Source organism: Oncorhynchus tshawytscha, linkage group LG06 (assembly GCF_018296145.1).
Source record: "Oncorhynchus tshawytscha isolate Ot180627B linkage group LG06, Otsh_v2.0, whole genome shotgun sequence".
NCBI lineage: Eukaryota > Metazoa > Chordata > Actinopteri > Salmoniformes > Salmonidae > Oncorhynchus > Oncorhynchus tshawytscha.
In genome coordinates, this window is record NC_056434.1 from 73,747,916 (window position 1) to 73,771,592 (window position 23,677).

The following is a 23,677-nucleotide window of genomic DNA, read 5'->3' on the forward strand; positions in this document are numbered from 1 at the left end:
ACACCACATCAGAGTTGACGTTTTAGAGACTTCATAATTGGACATTCAAAAAGGTGTTGCTTTATTTCTCCTGTCCGTGCCACACACGCTACAGCGAGGTCAGACTTTTACCTAAATCCACAAACCATCATAGTCAGATCTGCAACTATTGCATAAATACAAAGCAACATACAGGTGATGCTCAAAATGTGTACAACTAGATTGTAATACACCAAAATAAAAGTTACAGTACTCAACGGTAAGGAAACCCAACAGAAACTTCCTTCACTGCTAAAGCATGATTTTACAACTTTGGTTTATGTGCAGTCTCTCACAAAGACCTTAAACTCAATTCAAGATGTTCATATACATTAGAGAAAAATAAAACACAGGTACCATGGGTTAAACTTGACAGGGAGTAATAGCAAGACAGAGGAAAAATATGAGAATAGGACAAGAAACTGGTGCGTTTCTGGTTTAATGTTGACTTTGAATGTCTTACTCTCTCCTCCCAAAAATCACCAACCTTTCAAATGAGATACTGAATCACACGAGAACTGAAGTCAACTTTTACAGATGGTTGTTATTTTCCTCACCGCAAAAATGTTAGTGCAGCCTAAAAAATATTTTTTAAATAAGAAATGAAAGAAAATACAGAGAATCAAAGCTCAAAAGCTCCCAAACAAATAAACATGTCAAATTGGTTAGGAGATGAAATTAAAAACAAGACATTTCAGCCAGTCGGAAAAAAAGGTCAACTAAACATCCATCTGTCTCCTAAACCTTAGTGACTTTGAACTGCCATTTCAAAGCTTAATAAATTACCTTTATTCAAGCAGTTATATTCATATAGAAATGTCTTTCAATAAATGTGCAGTGCTTAGTATTAAGAATTAAGTTCATATTACACAATCGAGCCAGTTCTCCATTGGGTCCCATGACTCAAAGATATGTTGGCTTAGTCACTGCCCATCAAAAAAAAAGCCAACTATTTCAACTGGAAAAACAACAGTAATTTTGCAAGTGTGCTTCGTCAGTGCCCATAATGAACAGAAAGATGTTTGAATCGATGCTGGTATATTTTCTTATACTTCTTTTTTTTTTAAACAACCACATGCATTTACACTTTTGGATAAAGATTTTACATTAGAAAATCAATAAAGATAAATAGCATTAGTATACTATAATCCTTTATTTCCCATCATCCCCAGGTCTTTTTGCAGCAGTGGACCATTTCTTCTGTCAGTCTCTAAGATATTTGTATGTGTCCTCTGCCAGGGTGCGGTGAGGCTCAGGATTCCCTCCCCTTTTAGTTTGTCCGTGTCAGGAAAGGGGGGGGGGGGACGAGGCTGGACCCCTGCCTCTGGGGACCCCGCCTACACCCGATTTGTCACTCATCCTCCTCCTCCTCCTCCTCTTCCTCGCCGTCGGAGAGCGAGGCGCAGGGGCGGATCTGTCGGTAGCCGTCCAGCCACTTCTCCACCATCTGTGTGACCAAGGGGTGGTTCCGCCTGCGGGAGCTCTTCTGCATGGCCACCAGCACTCCGCCCTCCGTCACGCAGCAGTCCAACCACTCTCTCAGCAGCTTCTCCTGCTGCTCTTCATTACCCATCTGACACGGACAGACACACACAATCTACCATGAGACTATATCTCTTCAGTTACCTTTACAGGATGCTCTCATGCTGAGAAAATTACATTTCACAATCCAGCCACTTCGAGAACAGCAAAAGACTCTTACTAAACATACATTTTGCACTACAGTCACTAAGCAGAGGGTATAATAGAACTACGTAATCAACATGACTAGTAGAATCAGACTAAATTCTTAAAGCAGCCAGTCAGAGGACCATATTCATAATACCACAGCGGGAGCTCCCTCCTACCTCCTGTGCTGAGAGGAAGTGGATGTGGAGCAATTTTCTCTCGCTGTCCACCAGCGGTAGGAAGGTGACGGTGACGTCGTCGTCTGTGTTGAGGTTGGCGCCTGCGCCCCGATTGTCGAAGCCGTCGTTCTCCATGGCCACTAGTGCAGAGAAGTGGCCACGCGTGTAGCCCAGCGCAATGGGACTCTTCCAACAGAAACTCTGCTCCCACAACAGGGGCAAGTACACACCTGGAGAGAGAGAAAGGGAGAGATGAATGAGGAAGGGAGGTCATCAAAAAGAGCCAAAAGGGACAGAAAAGGAGAAAACAAACCAAAAATGACCAGACCCAAAAGAAAAGGAACATGTATTGCTCAACAGTTTCCCAAACAGACACTTTTTCCCTTAGATTATTCAGCCAGCCTCCTAACCCACCAGACAGCCTGTGCAAGTAAACGCAACTGAAACCACAAACCACTGTTCAAGCGTCTAGAACAGTTGCTATCCCTCTCTGTGCAACAGTCTGCAATTGTGTTTTTAAATAGCTTTCTCCTTCCCACCCTCCATGGACGCCCATCAGTCGCTCCTTAACACAAACAGTAGCCTATATCATTCCTCTATTAGCATGACATTACCACAGGCAGACAATCGTTAGAGAGCTTACATTATGGCTGCAGCCGCTGCACGGGCTCCGCAGGATAACTCAAGCCAGACTGTTTTTACTAGGGTACACAGACGTGGACCCCGCCCTCAGCCCTTATTGGGCACCTGCTTTACACCAACACTCCTTCTCCTGACGGCTAACATATGTTGAGAGATATTCTAAAAGTATGTACAGCGTGATCCATTCTTCTGCACCACTGCATAGTTAGGAAGTGGGGTTGGGGTAGGATTCTTTTTGGCAGAATTGTTTGACTCGTTTTTGAGAGTCACATGAATGCTGTATCAGCATTGGAACAATCGTAACTCCCTCTTCCCCTTACTAATCAACCTGGACTGAATATATTACGGAAAACATGCATTCTTCTGTCATGTACATTAGGGAATCTTGTCAAGGACTTCGGTCATGCAATGCTAAGGATCATGCCATGACACTGGCGGTTTCTAGTCAAGTGTCAACTCCCTCAAATTTTGCATAAAATTAGGGCTAGTTGGGAACAGATTTTATGTCCCAATAACATGTTATTGGGTTTATGAACTGATATACCAAACAATTAATGCATTAATTCGGTCTTCTCAATTTAAAACTATAATAATACAAATATAATATATAACATTTTAGCAACACAAAAAGTATGCTCAATGCATAGGGCATTGGACAGCCAGGCCCATGAAGACTGCAATGAAGAAACTTTTTGAAATATGATTATTTATTTTTAGGGAAATCTTGATAGAAATTGAAGAGAAGTTTAAGACCCTCATAAGATATCACAGTAAAATTGAAGGATGACTTGGAAAAATAAATAGTAATATACTGGGAAAGATGGGATAGTGGGGTCCACACAAAACATAATACAGAACATTAATAGACAAGAACACTGTATACATTTGCATGCTTCCATTCAGCCACAAGAGCATTAGTGAGGTCGGGAGCTGATGTTGGGCAATTAGGCCTGGCTCGCAGTCGGCGTTCCAATTCATCCCGATGGAGTTGAGGTCAGGGCTTTGTGCAGGCCAGTTAAGTTCTTCCACCGATTGATAAACCATTTCTGTATGGACCTTTGTGCATGGGGGCATTGTCATGCTGAAACAGGAAAGGGCCTTCCCCAAACTGTTGCAACAAAGTTGTCTAGAATGTCATTGTATGCTGTAGCGTTAACATTTCCCTTCACTGGAACTAAAAGGGCCCAGCATGAACCATTAGTAAACAGGCCCAGACCATTATTTTTCCACCAAACTTTACTGTTGGCACTATGCTTTGGGGCAAGTAGCGTTCTCCTGGCATCCATCGAACTGCCAGATGGTGAAATGTGATTTATCACTCCAGAGAAGTAATTTCCACTGCTCCAGAGTCTAATGGCGGCGAGCTTTACACCACTCCAGCCGACGCTTGGCAATACACATGGTGATATTAGGCTTATGTGTGGCTGCTCGGCCATGGAAACCCATTTCATGAAGCTCCCGGTGAACAGTTCTTGCATGGCCGTGTGCTCGATTTTACACACCTGTCAGTCAGCAAGGGGTGTGGCTGAAATAGCTGAGTCAACTAATTTGAAGAGGTGTCCACCTATTGACGTTGTTTCCAGAGGCAGTTTGGAACTTGGTAGTGAGTGTTGCAACCGAGGACAGATGACTGTCACGCGCTTCAGCAGTCGGCGGTCCTGTTCTGTGAGGTTGTGTGCCCTACTTCCCGGCTGAGCCATTGTTGTTCCTAGATGTTTCCACTTCACAATAACAGCACTTACAGTTGACAGGGCAGCTCTAGCAGGGCAGACATTTGACAAATTTACTTGTTGGAAAGGTGGCATCCTATTACAGTGCCACATTGAAAGTCACCGAGTTCTTCAGTAAGGCCATTCCACTAACAATGTTTGTCTATGGAGAATACATGGCTGTGTGCTCATTTTTTTTTACACCTGTCAGCAAGCGGTGTCGCTGGAATAGCTAAATCCACAGATTTAAAAAAAGGTGTCCACATACTTGTGTACACACACAAAAATATAAATGCAAGATGTAAAGTGTTGGTTCCATGATCCCAGAAATATTAATTTCTTAAAAATATGATGCACACATTTGTTTACATCCTTGTTAGTGAGCATTTCTCCTTTCCCAAGATAATCCATCATAATCCAATAATCAAGAAGCTGATTAAACAGCATGAACATTACACAGATGCACCTTGTACTGGGGGCAATAAAAAGGTCACTAAAATGTCCAGTTGTCACACAACAAAATGCCACAGATGTCTCAAGTTAAGGGAGCATGCAATTGGCATGCTAACTTAATTTTTTTTAAAAGATTTAACTAGGTAAGTCAGACTGTAGGAATGTCCAGCAGAGCTGTTGCCAGAGAGTTGAGTGTTTATTTCTCTACCATAAGCCCCCTCCAATGTTGTTTTAGAGAATTAGCCAGTACGTCCAACCAGCCTCACAACCGCAGACCTCATGTAACCACTCCAGCTCAGGACCTCCACATCCGGCTTCTTCACCTGCGGGATCTTCTGAGACCAGCCACCCGGACAGCTGATGAAACTGAGGAGTATTTCGGTCTGTAATAAAGCCCTTTTGTGGGAAAAAAAAGTCATTCTGATTGGCTGGGCCTGGCTCCCCAGTGGGTGGGCCTATGCCCTTGAAGGCCCAGCCAATCAGAATCAGTTTTTCCCCACAAAAGGGCTCGGCTTCAACGCTGCAGATATTTTTTGGTACCCTTTCTCAGATATGTGCCTCAACAAAATCCTGTCTCATAGTTCTACAGACAATTCCTTCGACCTCATGGCTTGGTTTTTGCTCTGACATGCACTGTCAACTGTGGGACCTTATAGACAGGCGTGTGCCTTTCCAAATCATGTTCAATCAATTGAATCTACCACAGGTGGATTCCAATTAAGTTGTAGAAACATCTCAAGGATGATCAATGGAAACAAGATGTACCTGAGCTCAATTAAGAGTCTTATAGCAAATGGTCTGAATACTTATGTAAATGTGATATTTATTTTTAATACATTTGGAAAAATGTCTAAAAACCTGTTTTCGCTTTGTCATTATTGGGTATTGGGTGCAGATTGCTGAGAATTTGAATTTAATACATTACAGCCTTATTCTAAATTGTAACAAAATGTGGAAAAAGTCAAGGGGTCTGAATACTTCCAAAGGTAGTGTGTATGTGTGAGATGTGTGTGTGTGTGTATATATATATATATATAAGAAAAAAAAGGATCCGAAATTATACAAATAATGTTATTCGATAGTCCCCCCCCAAAAAAAAAAAAAGATCTAGTCCCTCCATCTGTGACGCACTGCTGTGATAAATCAAAAACACCAGAAAATTCACTATTGAATTCACTATTTGAGCAAAATCCGCAAACCCAGTCGAAAAATAGCATCATCCTTGTGCCACGATTCATGTGCTGGGCCTAATTCACATCAAAAGGGCTTGGTCTGATTTAGCAGATATTATCCAAACCGTCAATCTAATTGGACAAGGAGAGATAAATCTACAACACTATTTTTAGAGATTTTGTGCTTGTCAGGATTTAAAGCTTAATACATCAAAGGTTTTAAAAAAACATTTTTAAAATCCTCCCAATTTAAGACCGAGGCCAAAGAAAACAGACATCACCTTACCTTGAAAACGGGTGTACCCAAGTGTTTCACCACGGAAACTTTTGTAATACTTCACTCCATAGACGATGATTGGTCTACGAAGAATGTGTGCAAGAACAAAAATATGAGTCTGCTCCAGGCTGGCTCCAGGCTGTAGAGAGAGAAACAACACAAAGAGAGAAGCATGTTAAACTACCTTTGTGGAGTATAGATGCAAAATATATTAAGATTTGAGCTATTACTTGTTATTAGGTATTACGCTAGCCTGATTGTACGTACGACCAGCAATATCTTAAGCCAGATTCTTTATTATTATACACCAAGTATACCAAACATTAAGAACACCTTCCTAATATTGAGTTGTTCAAATACACAATCCATGTATCAATTGACTTTAACCTGTCTCCCCTTCATCTACACCGATTGAAGTGGATTTAATACGTGCCATCAATAAGGGATCATAGCTTTCATCTGGATTCACCTGGTCAGTCATGCCTCGATACTGTAAACACCATGTGATTCATTATTAAAAGAAAACCTTAGGCAAATGCCTCTGTTGGTTCTTTGTCTTAAATGAAATACAGGAAGCTTTAATGTTGCACAACAGTGGATGCTCTTATACACTTTAGGGGCTTTCCTATAAGCTTTACTCATTCTTTCCTATATGGTCAGAGCAGTATGGCATAATTCATGGACCGTAATTTCTTAATATTTTGCATGTTACAGTACACTGCTGATCCCAACTCAAGTCCTGCCACCTAAAAGTCTTAACGCTTCATGTCTGTATGCATAAGGAAATCTGTCTCAGCCTCCAGTATTTATGCTGCAGTAGTTTGTGTCATGGGGCTAGGGTCAGTCTGTTATATCTGGAGTATTTCCCCTGTCTTTTCCGGTGTCCTATGTGAATTTAAGTATGCTCTCTCTAACGCTCTCTGAGGACCTGAGCCCTAGGACCATGCCTCAGGACTACCTGGCCTGATGACTCCTTGCTGTCCCCAGTCCACCTGACATTTACTCCTGAGGTGCTGACCTGTTGCACCCTCAACATCCACTGTGATAATTATTTGACCCTGCTGGTCACCTATGAACATCTTGGCCATGTTCTGTTATAATCTCTACCTGGCATAGCCAGAAGAGGACTGGCCACCCCTCATAGCCTGGTTCATCTCTAGGTTTCTTCCTAGGGAGTTTTTCCTAGCCACCGTGCTTCTACACCTGCATTGCTTGCTGTTTGGGGTTTTAGGCTGGGTTTCTGTACAGCACTTTGAGATATCAGCTGATGTAAGAAGGGCTTTATAAATACATTTGATATGAAATGTGTGTGTGTATATATATATACCTGGCTGGCCAGTGAGAGAATGAAAGCCCAATCTTCCTGCCACTGTTCCTCTCTGAGTGAGAAGTGCAAGCCGAAGCTCTGGGAGTACCACGACTCCCACTCCTTCCAGCGTGTATAGAACCTGCAGACAGAACGCACGTCAGTGGCCCTGTACCAACTCCCTGTGGTAAAAGGTCAAGTGAGTGTTACCTTTTGCAATGAGAAGAGTCTCTTTTTTTCTAAATTATATGATTGTTTATTTATGTAAATCACATAGCCTTCTCATCCTTTCCCCATCCCCAGCCAGCTACACGCCCCAGACCCAGGTCTCACCAGTGGGAGCAGTCATGCAGGCTGTCGTGAAGGGTCTTGCGGAGGACAGAGTCCTTGTCATAGATGCCCCAAGTGGCCTGCAGTACTGAGTCTAACAGGCAGTCCCCGGCCGTACGGTTCCACAGGGCATACAGCCTGCTGTCCAACCGCGTGCCTAGCTCTATAGACCAGTTGATGATGGGAGACTCCTCCTCCAGCTCTGAGAGAGAGAGAAAGCGAGACATGGGGTTATTTTGAAAATGAACCACTATTTGGTTTTACATACAAACTTTTGTTCCAGCCCAGCACTAATATCCCTGTTCAATGAATCAAGTCAATGAGCATTTAGATTGGGGACCGTTAGTGTAAAGTATAGGGAAGTACAGTGATGGCAAGGAGGACACCATTGGGATGCTGGACTTGCACTATGTATGAAGACAAGGTGCAGATAGAGGGGCCACCTTGATGCTACCGACATGACAGGTGGTGGCACTAGAAAGGTTAGTGCTCTCTGCGATCCATAACTAACCCTTTTACATAACTTTAAATGGGGTAGGGTCCCGGACAGCAAGGAACACACAGGAAAGGAACGCAGAATTATGATATTTCACAGGAAAGGAACCCGGAATTATGATATTTCAAAGAGGGGATCAAGCGTAAGGATAAGTATTACACCTGCCTTCTCAGCTTCATCATAGTAGAGAAAGAGATAGGAGAGTATAGAGATGACTTTAGTCACCTTGTTTTCCCATACACTGGCGTGTTACCCTTGGGGTGCTGCAAACTCTGAGGAGCTTAACAGGTCATAAGACACCCTAGAGAGAGTAAGCAATCAGTGTGGAACCCATTGATGTTGTGTGTGTCCCTAGAGGAAGTAGTCATTCAGTAAGGGATCAGGGAAATCCTAAAACTCAATTAGCCTGATTAGCACAGACGCAAGCACACACAATAAGGGCAGGCCAACAGACAGGAAGGCAGAGAAGGCACACTGTTGTATTACAGGTCTGTTCCCTGCCTGCCAACACTATACAGCAGCCTTCTCGTTTAGTAGAGGGGATAGGAAGCTATACAGATGCCCTCCACTGTCGACTATGACAAGGGTCTCGCACATGATTCAGTAAAAGTGGCATTGCAAGTTACTGAAATGTACAGGAAGTCAGTCAAAATTTCACCTTTCTGTACATCTCGGTCCAGCACTTCGTCAAACAGTTTCTCCTGAACTGTTGGGGGCAAGTCCTCAATATCTGTATAGAAAAACAGACAGTGGTATTCAATGGGTTTGAGATACACAATACAAGGGAGACATGATACAGTTCCAAAAACTTCACAAAAAAAGGGGAAGTTAGAGAGCAAGTATTTATTTGACAATAGTGAAATGAAGTTTGGAGCTTGGAGAAGAACGCGCATCTGTCTTGACCTGCACACGCCTTAAAAATCAAGCCAAGATGAAGTTTAATTCCCTTAAGGTTAGCAGGAGTCAAAGCTGCACTGTAACAAAACTGACAACACTGCAAGCTACAGACACCACATTTGACTGTTTTCTACCCAATGTCAAAACATGTTTTGTTGTGTGTGTGTCCTTTTCTTTCCACACTAGAGCTACTTTGTGTGCTCGGAGAACTTCGCAACAGTAGCGGCTATTCTTCAGCTCAACAAATGAATGCATTGACGTTGTGCAAAAGAACAGCGAGGCTTCTATAGCGGCCGGAAGCCAATGCACGCTCCCCAAATACTCTGCATAACCAGACATCACTGCTTACCAGCCCTGTGGCTCTAATTTTCAACCACAATGTAGGATATATTTCTCAAGGAGGAATTCAACCAAAATAGTTGGAGACTCAACCTTGCTTACACTAGCAAAAACTTGGTACATATGAAAATACAATTTTGCAATGTAGGGCTCCAGACTAACTTTTTCCCCTGGTGGCACTGGTTAAGTTGGTGGCACTGGTTAAGTTGGTGGCACCAGCCTATAATTTGGTTTCACCAAAATGTTGCCGCCGTGTCACACAACAGAAACAATTTGCAATCATTTTAGAAAGTCATTCACAGTGCTACTGAGATCGCATGATTCAGAAAATAGATGTTACATTTTTTCATGTCCAAATGGGAAAGCATAATTCAATTGAACTTAAACCAGCAATTTTCATTAATTTGGGGTAGACATTTATGCCATTGTTACATTTTACCCTCAATATAGTGCTCCAGAATTTGATTTATTTTGTTCAATAGAGATTCATTTGCATACTAATATCACTTCCATTTAAGGAAGCTAAAATATAATAGACTGCTAGTTAGAAATGTAATTGATTTCTCTAACATTCCAGCATACTACCCAATGAAGTCTATAGACCTCAAACTGTCCACACATGCTTTGTGCGCTCCATATCTCAAAGCAGTACGAGTTACTTAGTTTGTAAAACGGTGCCAAAATGCTCAATGTTGAGAAATAAATGGAAAACCTACAGAAAGTTGAGACCCTCATCTCTTCAACTGTCACAACAGTTGCTTTTAGAACTATGCAATCGTGGAAAAAAAGCACCCCCCCAAAAAAATTATTTCTTCAGCCCTGTGCTTCCCAAACCTTTTCGTCATGACCGACCCCCCTTTTCTTATGGGGGAACAGAGTGAGACAGATTGACTCCAGTAGATTAACAGGCTTGAGCCTACTGCCTGATATTCAGAGAAATATTAGGCCCTTCTCAAATTCTGCAGCCTACTAAAAACCAGACATTACAATGCGCTTATCATCACACTTCGGAAAAAATTATTCTCTTTATAATTTTTATTCGTGCTTATGAATTGACCATGTTTAAGTTGACTGCACCATTTAATTTGTTCCAAGTTAGCTCAAATGTGAGGGTTTTTTTATTGGGAGAGAGAAGGGGGAAGAGATCAGGTGGAGCAGCATGCTGCGAGAGTCCATCAAAAGCAATGTTTTTAATCTAAAAAAATACAATCACAAGATTTAAGTGTGAGTAAGTATTTTTCTCTAGTAGTAGAATTAAGCTGTGTTTGTTCATCTTACCCTACCTCTATGGGGGTGGGCACCCCACAGTTTGGGAAACACTGCTTCAGCCTAAGCTGGTACTAGGGAAAGCATTTCACTCAGAAACAACCATACCATTATGCAATTCCCGACCACCAACAAAACATGCATTCTACCATCATAGAAGACAACGAGCTTTACAGTAGAAGAGCAGCAAAACAGTTACTACCACATAACTATACACAGTAATGAGGCTAAATAAAACTACTGCAGGTAGTGTATAATAGGTCAGAGGGAGGCTGACCTGCTGGCAGGGTGAAGGTGACCAGGTCAGTGAGAAAGTAGCAGGTGAAGTCTCCCTTGCGCTGGTGCAGGGAGGCAGCCACCTCCCGACGGATCTGCTCCGTCAGCTCAGGGCACACCATGGCTGGGATACACTTAGCTGCCTGCTGGGACACCTAGACACAGAACGTGACACAGGAATGATACAACGGTCTCCTACTGCAAATACAACCTAGGGAGCATGAAAGCCACATTTTATTTTTTCACCTTTATTTAACCAGGTAAGCCAGTTGAGAACAAGTTCTCATTTACAACTGCGACCTGGCCAAGATAAAGCAAAGCGGTGCTACAAAACAACACAGTTACAAACAAATGTACAGTCAATAACAAAATAGAAAAATCTATGTACAGTGTGTGCAAATGTAGAAGAGTAGGGAGCTAGGCAATAAATAGGCCCTAGATGCAAAAATAATTACAATTTAGCATTAATACTGGAGTGATAGATGTGCAGATGATGACATGCAAGTAGAGATACTGGGGCGCAAAAGAGCAACATAATAATATGGGGATGAGGTAGTCGCGTGTGCCATTTACAGATTCACTGTACACAGTCATCGTTAAGCTGCTCTGACAGCTGATGCTTAAAGTTAGAGGGAGATATGGGTCTCCAGCTTCAGTGATTTTTGCAATTCGTTCCAGTCATTGGCAGCTGAGAACTGGTAGGAAAGGCGGCCAAAGGACGTGTTGGCTTTGGGGATGACCAGTGCAATATACCTGCTGGAGCACGTGCTACGGGTGGGTGTTGCTATGGTGTCCAAGTGAGCTGAGATAACGCAGGGCTTTACCTAGCATAGACTTATAGATGACCTGGAGCCAGTGGGTTTGGCGACAGATATGTAGTGAGGGCCAGCCAACGAGAGCATACAGGTCGCAGTGGTGGGTAGTAGATGGGGCTTTGGTGATAAAACTGATGGCACTGTGATAGACTACATCCAATTTGCTGAGTAAGACTACATCCAATTTGCTGAGTAGAGTGTTGGGGGATATTTTGTAAATTACATCGCCGAAGTCAAGGATCGGTAGGATAGTCAGTTTTACGAGGGTATGTTTGGCAGCATGAGTGAAGGAGGCTTTGTTGCGAAGTAGGAAGCCGATTCTAGATTTATTTTTTGATTGGCGATGCTTAATGTGAGTCTGGAAGGAGAGTTTACAGTCTAACCAGACACCTAGGTATTTGTAGTTGTCCACATATTCTAGGTCAGAACCGTCCAGAGTAGTGATGCTAGTCGGGCGGGAGGGTGAGGGCAGCAATCGGTTGAAGAGCATGCACTTAGTTTTAATAGCGTTTAAAAGCAGTTGGAGGCAATGGAAGGAGTGTTGTATGGCATTGAAGCTCGTCTGGAGATTAGTTAACACAATGTCCAAAGAAGGGCCATATGTATACAGAATGGTGTCGTCTGCATAGAGGTGGATCAGGGAATCACCTGCAGCAAGAGCGACATCATTGATGTATACAGAGAAGAGAGTCGGCCTGAAAATTGAACCCTGTGGCACCCCCATAGAGACTGCCAGAGGTCCGGACAACAGGCCCTCCGATTTGACACACTGAACTCTGTCTAAGAAGTAGTTGGTGAACCAAGTAGTTGGTGAAGTCATTTGAGAAGCCAAGGCTATTGAGTCTGCCGGTAAGAATGCGGTGATTGACAGAGTCGAAAGCCTTGGCCAGGTCGATGAAGACAGCTTCACGGTACGGCCTTTTATCGATGGCGGTTATGATATCGTTTAGGACCTTGAGCGTGGCTGAGGTGCACCCATGACCAGCTCGGAAACCAGATCACATAGTGGAGAAGGTACGATGAGATTCGAAATGGTCTGTGATCTGTTTGTTAACTTGGCTTTCAAATATTTTAGAAAGGCAGGGCAGAATGGATATAGGTCTATAACAGTTTGGGTCTAAGGTGTCTCCCCCCTTGAAAAGGGGGATTACTGCAGCAGCTTTCCAATCTTTGGGGATCTCAGATTATACAAAAGAGAGGTTGTATAGGCTAGTAATAGGGGTTACAACCATTTTGGCGGATAATTTTAGAAAAGAGAGGGTCCAGATTGTCTAGACCAGCTGATTTGTAGGGATACAGATCTTGCAGTTCTTTCGAACATCAGCCGTCTACTGAAGCAGGGGGGTTGGACAAGCTGCTGCAGGGGTGCTGAGATATTGGCCGGGATAGGGGTAGCCAGGTGGGAAGCATGGCCAGCTGTAGGAAAATAATTATTGAAATTATCAATTATAGTAGATTTATCAGTGGTGACAGTGTTTCCTAGCCTCTGTGCAGGGGGCAGCTGGGAGGAGGTGCTCTTATTCCACTTTTTGGAATTAGTGCTACAGGAAGCAAATATCTGTTTGAAAAAGCTAGCCTTAGCTCTCCTAACTGACTGAGTATATTGGTTCCTGACTTCCCTGAAAAGTTGCATATCGCGGGGGGCTATTCGATGATAATGCAGAACGCCACAGGCACACAGACGAAATGTTCAGAGCGTTGCAGAGAGGAATGTAATGAGTAGAACAGACTCAATTGCCTGATTTGAATCCTTGTTCAACACAATCCATTTCTATCTGAAATTTCTGGAACAGTGCACCCTTCTGAGCAGGCCCCAGGTAGAACCTGCCCCTTCCCCCTTAAGGGACACATTCCTGCCGGTCCTTCCAAGGCTCACCCCCTTACTAACCCTGGTATAAGAGAGCCTACCGTCAATACAACACATCACACCCACTATGTCCTCAGAGCGCATATGTGGTATCGCCAAAACATTAATGAATATAAAACGAACAACCTGAAGATGGAGTGATTACATACCGGACGATACAAATCGAGCCCAACTGGTACAGTAGAATAAAGACAACAGTTCTTGACCTGTACCATTATGATAATACATTTGCAGAACCTGTGTATTGTCCTGACCTCAGTGAGGAGCACTGCCAGCATGTCCTGCCTCTGGAAGCGGATGGCCAGGTGTACCAGGGTGAAGCCGTCGTCGAAGGCCGATGACCGGTTGAGGAGACGCACCTCGTCGGACGTCAGCTGCCTGGCGATGTCCCCTCCTGATGACTTATAGGCCTCTACTGCAGCCAGGTCCCCCTCTACCACACCTGCAGAAAGAAGTGTGTGTGTAGGGGGGGTAGAGAATCAGTGAGCAGGTAAACAGACATGTTAGGTTACATGGTACACAAGCTGTTACACAATGCTGTTTAAATGTAAAAATAAATTTAAAAGACCATCAAATAGTCATTCATGCAGTTTGTTGGACAAGGTGGAAATTCTTATTTAGTTTACCAAACAAATCATTTGTAGGCTATTCCTTGCCAAAACAGTTTGTTACAGCCATATACTAAAATGTATTAAAAATCTACACACAATACCCCATAATGACAAAGCAAAAACAGGCCAAAGAGTTCAACTGTCACATCTGGAAGAAACCTGGCACCATCCCTACGCTGAAGATGGTGGTGGCAACATCATGCTGTGGGGATGATTTTCAGCTTCAGGGACTGGGAGACTAGTCAGGATCGAGGGAAAGATGAAGGCGCAAAGTACAGAGATCCTTAATGAAAACCTGCTCCAGAACACTCAGGACCTCAGACTGGGGCGAAGGTTCACCTTCCAACAGGACAACGACCCGAAGCACACAGCCAAGACGACGCAGGAGTGGCTTCGGGACGAGTCTCTGAATGTCTTTGATCGGCCCAGCCAGAACATCTCTGGAGAAACCTGAAAATAGCTGTGCAGCGACGCTCCCCATCCAACCTGACAGAGCTTGAGAGGATCTGCAGAGAAAAATGGGAGAAACTCCCCAAATACAGGTGTGCCAAGCTTGTAGTGTTATACCCTAGAAGATTCAAGGCTGTAAACACTGCCAATGGTGCTCCAACAGAGTAAATGGTCTGAATACTTATGCAAATGTCATATATCAGTTAATACATTTGCAAACATTCCTAAAAACCTGTTTTTGCTTTGTCATTATGGAATATTGTGTAGAGCAATGAAGAAGAAAAAAACGATTGAATCCATTTTTAGAATAAGGCTGTAACGTAACAAAATGTGGAAAAAGTCAAGGGGTCTATACTTTCTGAATGCACTGTAGATACCAGGGTAGTTTTACTACCACTACCGTACTGAAACAAAACCACCATTTGAAAAAAAAAAAAAAAAAAAAAAAACACTATAATGTGTTGGGGAAGATCAAAGTAGAGAACATTTCCAGTTCTACTACCAGCCTCCCATCATTTCTGGAATACCCATTTAGCAGTCTCTGGCATATTACACAACATTACTCCCTGGCTAACCATTGTTCTACACTCAAAAAAGGGCCACACAATGCTTTGCAGCATAATCAGGGTGTATCTGTGTGCGAGCGATCGTGTGTGCATGAGTTTTTCAACTGCAGTAAAAAGTAGAAATATTGAGGAACAAAAGAGGAAAAAGTGAGTAGGAAGAGAAGGAGTGGGAGGACAAACTGTGCCGATTGGAGCTTGTCAGAAAGGGAGACAGGATCACAACCACTTCTCACAGCAGTCCATTAGTTTGGGTGTGCCTGCCTGCATAGGCAAGAGTAGCACTCGCACACCCTTTACCACACATATACAAAACATCAAAGGAAATGGATACAAAAGAGTTGCTCTATACTAGGAAGGGTGGAGAACATTGACAATTATTGAAGATAGAAAATGAATGAACGCTCTGATTTTATCCACAGAACATGGGGGAAAGGGCCTATTTAATTCATTTACATCAATAATGTTGCAGCGATCAAGTTAGTCCCAGGTGCAGATCAGTAGGCTCCCACTGCACAGAGAAAACTTCAACAATATTTTCATGACCATCACATTAAAAAGGGGCAATCAGCAGATGCTACACCCATATTTGGACTTTGATATGTTCCCATTAATTCTTGAAGAATATAACTTATAAATGTCTCATGAGCTTAGTTCAACGGTTGAACCCCATCAGAACCCAAAATATAAGTGTGTTTTACTCAAAATGTTAGCTACAGTTACATATCGCGCTATTATTTTTGGACGATATCGATATTTGACTCAAAGTAAATAGATTTAAATATTTTTTACTGTAGGTAGCTATTGCTAGTCGGCTCTACCTACGTCAAAACACTGGTATTTTCCATCCTATAGCCTGTTTTCCATATTCTTTTTTAAAAAGTGAGCCAACATGTTTTCAGGACTTTTCTTTCTTGAAACAGGGATCTCTTAGCTTTTAACAGAAACAGGGGCGAGTCGAATTGCTTTGTTATGGTTTCTACTGCTGATTGCTGCTTTAAAACAAACAAACAAAATCTTCACCTGTACAAATCCAATTTGCTAACTCATTGAGATTGTTCACACAGGCCGTTTAAACAAAAACAGTAAAAGTTTTGATCACGCTCCACTGCTTGATTGGTGTAGATAGAAATCACAAGGGTCTTTCCTAGATGGAAAAGGCAGCCGTGAAAGAAGATTCCACAAGATTCTTATGCGGTTGTTAGACCAAGTATTGGTGTTTTGTTTCGTGTCAGATGCGCTCAGGGAGTTGTAACATATCATTTGCGGCATGCATCATAAGCAAAGTCATTGTAGCCTTCCCCTAGCTGTGAGAACCATGCTATTCATATTTCTGGATCTTCATCTTATTCTTTCTATTTCAAATGGCAGATTCGCAACCGCAATTCACGGAAGATGCCAAAACGTTGGAGATAAAGTCAAAAGATACTCGTTTCCCCTATCCATCTGTGGTAAAGTTGTCCATACATGCTTATGATAAATCCACGTCCAGCCATAGCCTAGCTGGCTAATCCTTTGAATAAGGTGTTGCAACAACAGTTAACAGTTTGCTAGATAAGGTTAGCATTGCTAGCTAGCTACACTGACAGCCATCAGTGCCCTATTTGTTGTTATTTCTCCATCACCCACAACATTCCCACCATCAATTCGTGAATATGTATTAGCAGCCTGAGTCATTCTTCGGAGGTGGGAACATTTAAAGACAATTTCTGCTATAGGACAGGAATCACGTTTAAAATGGGGGCGGCATTGCCCTCTGGTGGGGGTCTTTTTAACATGTTACGTATGCAAGTAATGTTGTTTACAATTTCACCTGTCACATAGCATATAGGCTTAGCACTTCCTTTTCTCCAGTCCTCTCCCATGTGTCCATATCTCCATTTCACAGAGCTGGGAGACACTTATGAGGAAACCAATTTTGATTGAATTTGCATAAATAGTGGAGTCAGTGTGATTGATCCCAGGGCAGCAGAAAGCCAGGGCCCTCAATGGCCTGTCAAGGAAGAAGTGCAGACAGAGGCTCAGATGAACAGTAAGCATCAGCAACAGGCCTGTAGTGTTACTGTAGCTCCCAATTGTTGACAGATGTCCAACTGGCAGCGTCAGCAACACATCACAGGTTGTCTGCCATAACAGTAGCTTGTGACAACCAGTGACACATAACAGGCTAGCACTTCAGAATAGAGGTGGCCCCACGCCAGCACACGTTGCCTGTTTTACGACTTCTTTCCACAGTAGCTTCATGGCTAAATTCCTGATAGTATGCATGATATAGCCTAGGGTAGGTAGAGTGCAATGCGGGGCTAGCAGTACGCTCACAAAGAAAAGAGATTTGATCTACAGCTGAATGCATATAGTAACTATGGCACAACTGGACCGAGATGTAGGTCAATAGGAAAGCTAATATCTGCAGGGTTTCAGCAGATGTAAGGAGAAGTCTCCAAGTGCATCTTCACCTGCTTAGTGCTTACTTGGAATAGGCCAATCAAAATAAGATGTCAACATAGAAAAGGCCTTTCATATAGCCTAGACAGATTATCTTCCAAACAGGTTATGGCGTTGATACTTTTGACACCTTGAGCATGTGCAAGTCTTCACATAATGTAATGTTTTGAAAAGGTTGGGATTATCCAAAGTTCTTCCTGTGAAAACAATTCCTATTCAGTCATATGATAATCACCAATTATATCACATTTCAGGTTGAGTTGCAGCCAATTCATGTAGCCTAGTTCATGTGCTAGCTGAGCCCAGGGGTATTCAACTCCAGTACTTGAGGGCTGAAGTGTCTCGATGGGTTTTTCTTCTTTGTTCAATTGATCTACCCACACACACACACACTCAAACAAGACTACTATTGTAGCCTCGGTGCATTCACTTATCGATTCATTTAGGTGTCAAACAGACGCCCATCCATATGTAAAACGGGACACACACGCAGGTTGTCAAGGAAACCCTCCTGAATCATAAGGACCACTTGCAGCCAGCATGGTTTGTTCAGGAAAAAAATATTAAAAACTCAGCTAATAAACCTGCTGTGGCATAAGCCAGTGGGCTGGAAAGCAGACAAGCATTCCCTCAGTCAAGCAGACTGCCCTTAATACAAATGGGCATCTTGTCTTTGTGAGCACACGTCCTAGCTTCTGGAGAGTACAGAGAGCATGACTAAAACTGCTCCTGCATATGCAATTTTTAGAGGGTACTTCCCACAAAGCATTGTTAATGACACCATGTTACAGACTTAGCTTTGTTTTAAATAAACATTCAAAGGCCTAGCCTGCATAATTATGACAGATTTTACTGAGGAAAGTGGCACTTAAGGTTTCCAATAAGGATCATTGTGAGAAATACTACCTGGTAACTAATGTAGGCTCGTTTGTGATTCATGACGTCCAGCTTGTTTAAACAACTAAACATGAATACAAAAAACATGTAACGCTACACCAGTAGAGTGTACGTAACAGGGCTCCGGGCTGCGAACAGAAAGCTGAAGGTCATCTTCCATGTGAATGCCTGTTTATTTTTGACTTATGCACCAGTCAGATATTTTAAGTGCAGGGCCTGCAGGCTACTAGGCTGTCTAGAGCCGCACACTGCGGCCACTGTTTACCAGCCCCTGGGACTGAAAGGCAGGGTGTGTGTGTCTGTTGACAGTGAGGGTTCCCCTGCAGTACACACAGGACATGCTTAGCTTCCCCGTCACAGTAATAAGTTTGGTACCTCAGACACTGGAAAGAATACTTTGCTATGGGGAGTAATTTGTATCAGCAGACAAACTGACTGGGAGGGGCAACTCCACTATAAACAGCAGGGAGGAAGCTAGCTATCCCATGGAATCCTGTCTGAAATGTAGTCCAGACAGCAGCAGTGGAATCCACTCAGTCACCATTATGAGGCTTGCCTTCACTAACTTCAAGGGGCAGTGTGGCTGTCTGGACTAGCCCTTGATTCAAAGCTTCAAGGGACACCCTCTGAAAGGGAGAGCCGAGTATCCTCGTCACTCACACAGACTACCTAGACTGTGCCTAACAGAGGCTGGGGGATAGATATAGTGGTCTCGCACATGCTGTTCCGTCTAGCAAACGGGAATATCTGTCAGCGGGGAGGATGGGAAGTGAACCTTTAGCCTCTGGCCAAGTGCTTACCTGACTACACTGCATTAGCCAATGGTTGTGTGCCATGTCAGACTGTAGTCGAGAACCAGATTCCTAGATCATATTATGCAGTTAGCTGATATGGTAAATACCTATCCAGGCGTTGCAAGATCTGGTATGCGTCTGCACTATAGTCGGACAGGAATTCAACCTCTAGCTCCAGTCAGCACAGCAGTTCCCAACTGTTCATCCATCCATCCACCCACTCAGCTTGCACAGGCTGCTGCTGCTGCTGCCGCTCACAACTTGAGCAGTGAAGCAGTTACATCGCTGCATAAAATGTACAATATAACACTTACTGCTTTCCAAGACTTGCAGCCTTAATTGTTGCTCAGTGGCAACAGAGATAATATTTTTATTCCACCCAAGATAGAGAACTCCCATTTAACAACAGAAGTACCTAAATACAGGGGAGGTATTTCAACCATAATGAGCATCTCATTCGCCACAGCTGGGAATACAGAGAAATAAACAGGGTTGGGAGAGAACCTTGATTTCTTTGCATCCACTCACACCGACTCACCTGCACAGGCATTGAGAAACAACCAGTCAGTTCTCCTCATCCTGTTCTTTATCTGTTTGAGCCTTTTAAAGTCCACCTGCTGCTCCTCTATGCTCCCCACTCCGGCTCCCGAAGCCAGTTCGATCCTCTGAAAGTCCATTTTAACCTCCGCCTCCCGCTTGGAGGTGGGTGGGGACCTCCTCTGGCCGCCACTGCACCCCACTACTCCTCCACCGCCGCCCCCTCCCAAACCCCCCCTCCTGTTGTCCCTGTCCTGCTCATTGAGTATAGAGGGTGGTAGGCTCTCTGGCTCAGAGGCCAGTTCAATAGGTTCTGTCAGGCTATTGGGCCTAGGGTGGTCACACACTACACATTTGCACGCATTGGGCCAGTTTGCATAAGTGCAGGCGACACAGGTCCAGTGCTGGGCGCGGGTGTTGAGGCGGTTGCGGTCGTTATACTCCTCGCAGGGGTCGGTAGGGGTAGAGGGGGGTGCGGTCCGGCATCCTGAGCCTGAGGTCTGGGGTGACTCGGTGGGGCTGCATGGCTGCTGTGCCAGTCCATGGTGGTGGTGGTCCTGCCGATGTCGCTGGCACAGACACTGGGTGCAGCGGATGGCACGGGGCCAATTTAGGTAGGTGCAAATGTGGCATGACCACTTGCTGGAGGGGGTCTCGGGGGTGTCTGCAATGCGGACACGGGGACGGGCGCTGGAGTCCGGGCAGATTAGGAGGCTAGAGCCTCCCTTGGGCGGGCTGTTACTCAGGCTTGGGGGTTCCCACTGGCGGCTGGTATCCAGGCTGGGGCTGCTCCGGAAGGGCTCCTCAGTGATGATGGCGCCCCCGCTGGGCCTCTGGGCGCGGCACATGGTGCACTTGATGGCCGAGGGCCAGTTCTCAAACGTGCAGTACTCACAGGCCCACTTGGTACCCAGCTCGGTCATTGTCGCTCCAACGCTGGGAGAGGCTGCCGCTGGGAGGGGCTCAGCACCACAGCTCCACTCAAGGAGATCACACAGGAAAGCAGGATGCTAGGGAAACAGAAATACAGGAAATGTTGAGGAGGAGGAGCTATAGTGGTCTTTGATGATCACAGACAGACTGCACTGTCATCATGCAGAGACACAGAGAATTAAGATCACAGATAGAACGAACACATTTTAACTTTAATTGATGTCATGTTTTAAAGGAAATGTTTTCATAAGTAAAAACATGAACATCATTAGTTAGTCTAGCTAAGCCTATCCTATTATTACATATAGCCTATTACATAAAGTAACAGACCTGATGTTAGAGACCTCAACTTTTAGACACAAAAACAAAGAAAGCTAAATTAACACTTGTTTTTCAAACTTCTGGATCATTGTTGAACACTGTCAAACAGGATGAGCATGACATGATAAACAGCCTTGGCATTTATATCAATCCTGCTCAAACAGCTACAAGGATGTGTGCTCTTGACCTGGTACTAATTCTCAGTGCAGTTAGTCAAAGCCTGAGGCTCAGTGCAGCTGAACTCACAGAGCAAGGTGCCAAGAGCAGCAGGCTGCAACCCAATCTTGACTTGCCTCTGACTTAAAACAGACACCTAAACATATCCAGTGACACAGAGAAAACGTGCCAGACAACAGTGCTGTGTTACCTGGCAGATGAAACCAAACACCAGGCAACACTAAAACTTGTACCAATAATGACCCTTAATGCAGTTAAGAAGTTTCACCCCAAAGCTCTGACCTAGGCACGTAAGGTTTTTATTTGGTTAAACTAAAAGGTTTTAAATAGGGGCGAGATAGGTTGGTCCTAGATCAGCGCAAAACAGTCTACTCTGCACTCTCTCGGTGAAGTATTCAACATTTTATAAATATTCCTCGACATAAACCAACACCTTGCAAAGTGCATATAGAGGAATGATTGCAATTACTAAAGCAATTTAGACATATGTTAGCTATTATCACAACAGAACACTAGTCCCTGACTTGTTGCAGCGCACATTTCAAGAGGCTGCAGATCTAGGTTTAGAACTACATTTTAAAGTTGAAACCACCAGTCTACAGCCTGGATTGGTACCTGATTGGTTTCAAACAACTCAGTGCATTGAGTTTACTTAGCCATTTAAACTGATCTATGTAACAAGACAACTAGATAACGGTATCTAGTTTTGCTACGGCATATTGCGTTGGGCGTGCCTACGTCAATGTGCCATACTAGTAATGTTAGTGTCACTAGAAGGGAGAGTGTGGTCAATACGATATCGGTGACCTAGCTAGTTATCTAACTAGCAAGCTGCCATGGCATCTGTTACAACTAGCTAGATAGCTAACGTAGTTAACTTGCTTTCCACCACTACCTCAGTTAACTACTGTACCTAGCAAGTTAGTTAACTAAACAGTAGTACCTTTGCCATTTACTTTCGTAGTAACGGACTATTACACCAATTAGTAGAGCAGACGACTCTATACGTGTGTCAATATGCTCTGCAAAAATCAACACATTCGTGAAAGACAAGATTCCTCAACACACAATGTTGTGCCCGTTAGCTTCGCTAGGGGCTACAGTATTTGTCGAAATTCTAGTTAGCGAACAGTAGCCAACTAACGCGTTAACGTTGGTAAATATGAAAATAATCTAGTTAAAGTTACCTATTCAATTCATGATGAATTGCTAAACGTAACGTTATTGTTTACAGCTTCGTTTGTAAACAATATATCATACAAAAGTGGTGACACAACTGTGACATGCTAACTACATAACAGTTTGAACATGGGCGTCTGTTTACCTTTTCCTGTGTTGACACTCCTCTTCCAAGCACAACCAAACCGTTCTCGAGCTTGTCCCCGGTTCTATCCACTCGAGCCTTCCCTAAGAAACCCAATCCGTATGTCCCGAAGTCAAGCTTTTATTTGGTCAGAAGCCTCATATTTACCTTTCCGTGCTCCGTTTGTGCGGTGCTTCGAGACCTATGCAATTGTACAACAACCCCCCCCGTCCCTCCCCCCGTCCCTTTGCCGTCTCTCCGGGGCTTTAAATCATTTTAATCCCCATTTCCAACAACCGTTCTGTTAGTATTTAATGGCGGCGTAGGGGAAGCTGGAAAATACAAAAAAAAAATACACTCCAGAGAGAAGCAGGAGAATTTACCACCTGGATCCAACAGCCAAGCTGATTGGATAGTTTTTCTGTTTTCCTCCTGTTGGCCTATGAGATACGTCTTTCGTTGCCAACAGATAAAAAGCTTGATCACAGCGGTCTCCAATGTCAAAATATGAAACAGTCATTCTTTTCCCCCGTTTTTGCTGACATTATGAACAACGGACTTTTATTACATTACACTCCATTCCCGGAGCCACCATGGCGTATGCTTCATGTCTGTATCTCAGCTGTATACCTTTAAGGGACATTAGGATGATGTCATCTTTTTGAAAAAAATATACTGCAGCAGTCTGCAGTAAAGGACAGCTTGTGGTTGTGGTTATTGAAAAAGTAATCGATGGAAGTTCTAGAGCACTATCAAAATAGCATTCACGACTCTGCCAACGGCAGAATGTGACCCTGGCTTAAACCTATTTGAAACATTAGCATATGCAGAACAATAAATACATCTGTCAAATTTTGCATCGATCATGCGAGTTAATTTATATGAACGTCCCACCCACTTCCCAATTACGTCACAGAAGAAGACTCCGCTATGCTT

At 43.6% G+C, this 23,677-nt stretch overlaps 1 protein-coding gene across 1 annotated transcript; it reads right to left on the minus strand.

Annotated features, from left to right (window-relative positions):
• Positions 1–34: 34 nt before the first annotated feature.
• On the minus strand, positions 35–23,511 carry LOC112253069 (ubiquitin thioesterase Zranb1). The gene is made up of 10 exons (XM_024424955.2): positions 22,763–23,511; positions 20,009–21,017; positions 13,965–14,152; positions 11,030–11,183; positions 8,909–8,980; positions 7,758–7,956; positions 7,446–7,566; positions 6,128–6,257; positions 1,866–2,095; positions 35–1,591 (listed from the first exon to the last, which is right to left on the minus strand). Exons 2-10 carry the CDS (start codon positions 20,928–20,930, stop codon positions 1,370–1,372), a joined length of 2,238 nt encoding a protein of 745 aa, XP_024280723.1. The 5' UTR covers positions 20,931–21,017; positions 22,763–23,511; the 3' UTR covers positions 35–1,369.
• Between the last annotated feature and the right edge of the window lie 166 nt (positions 23,512–23,677).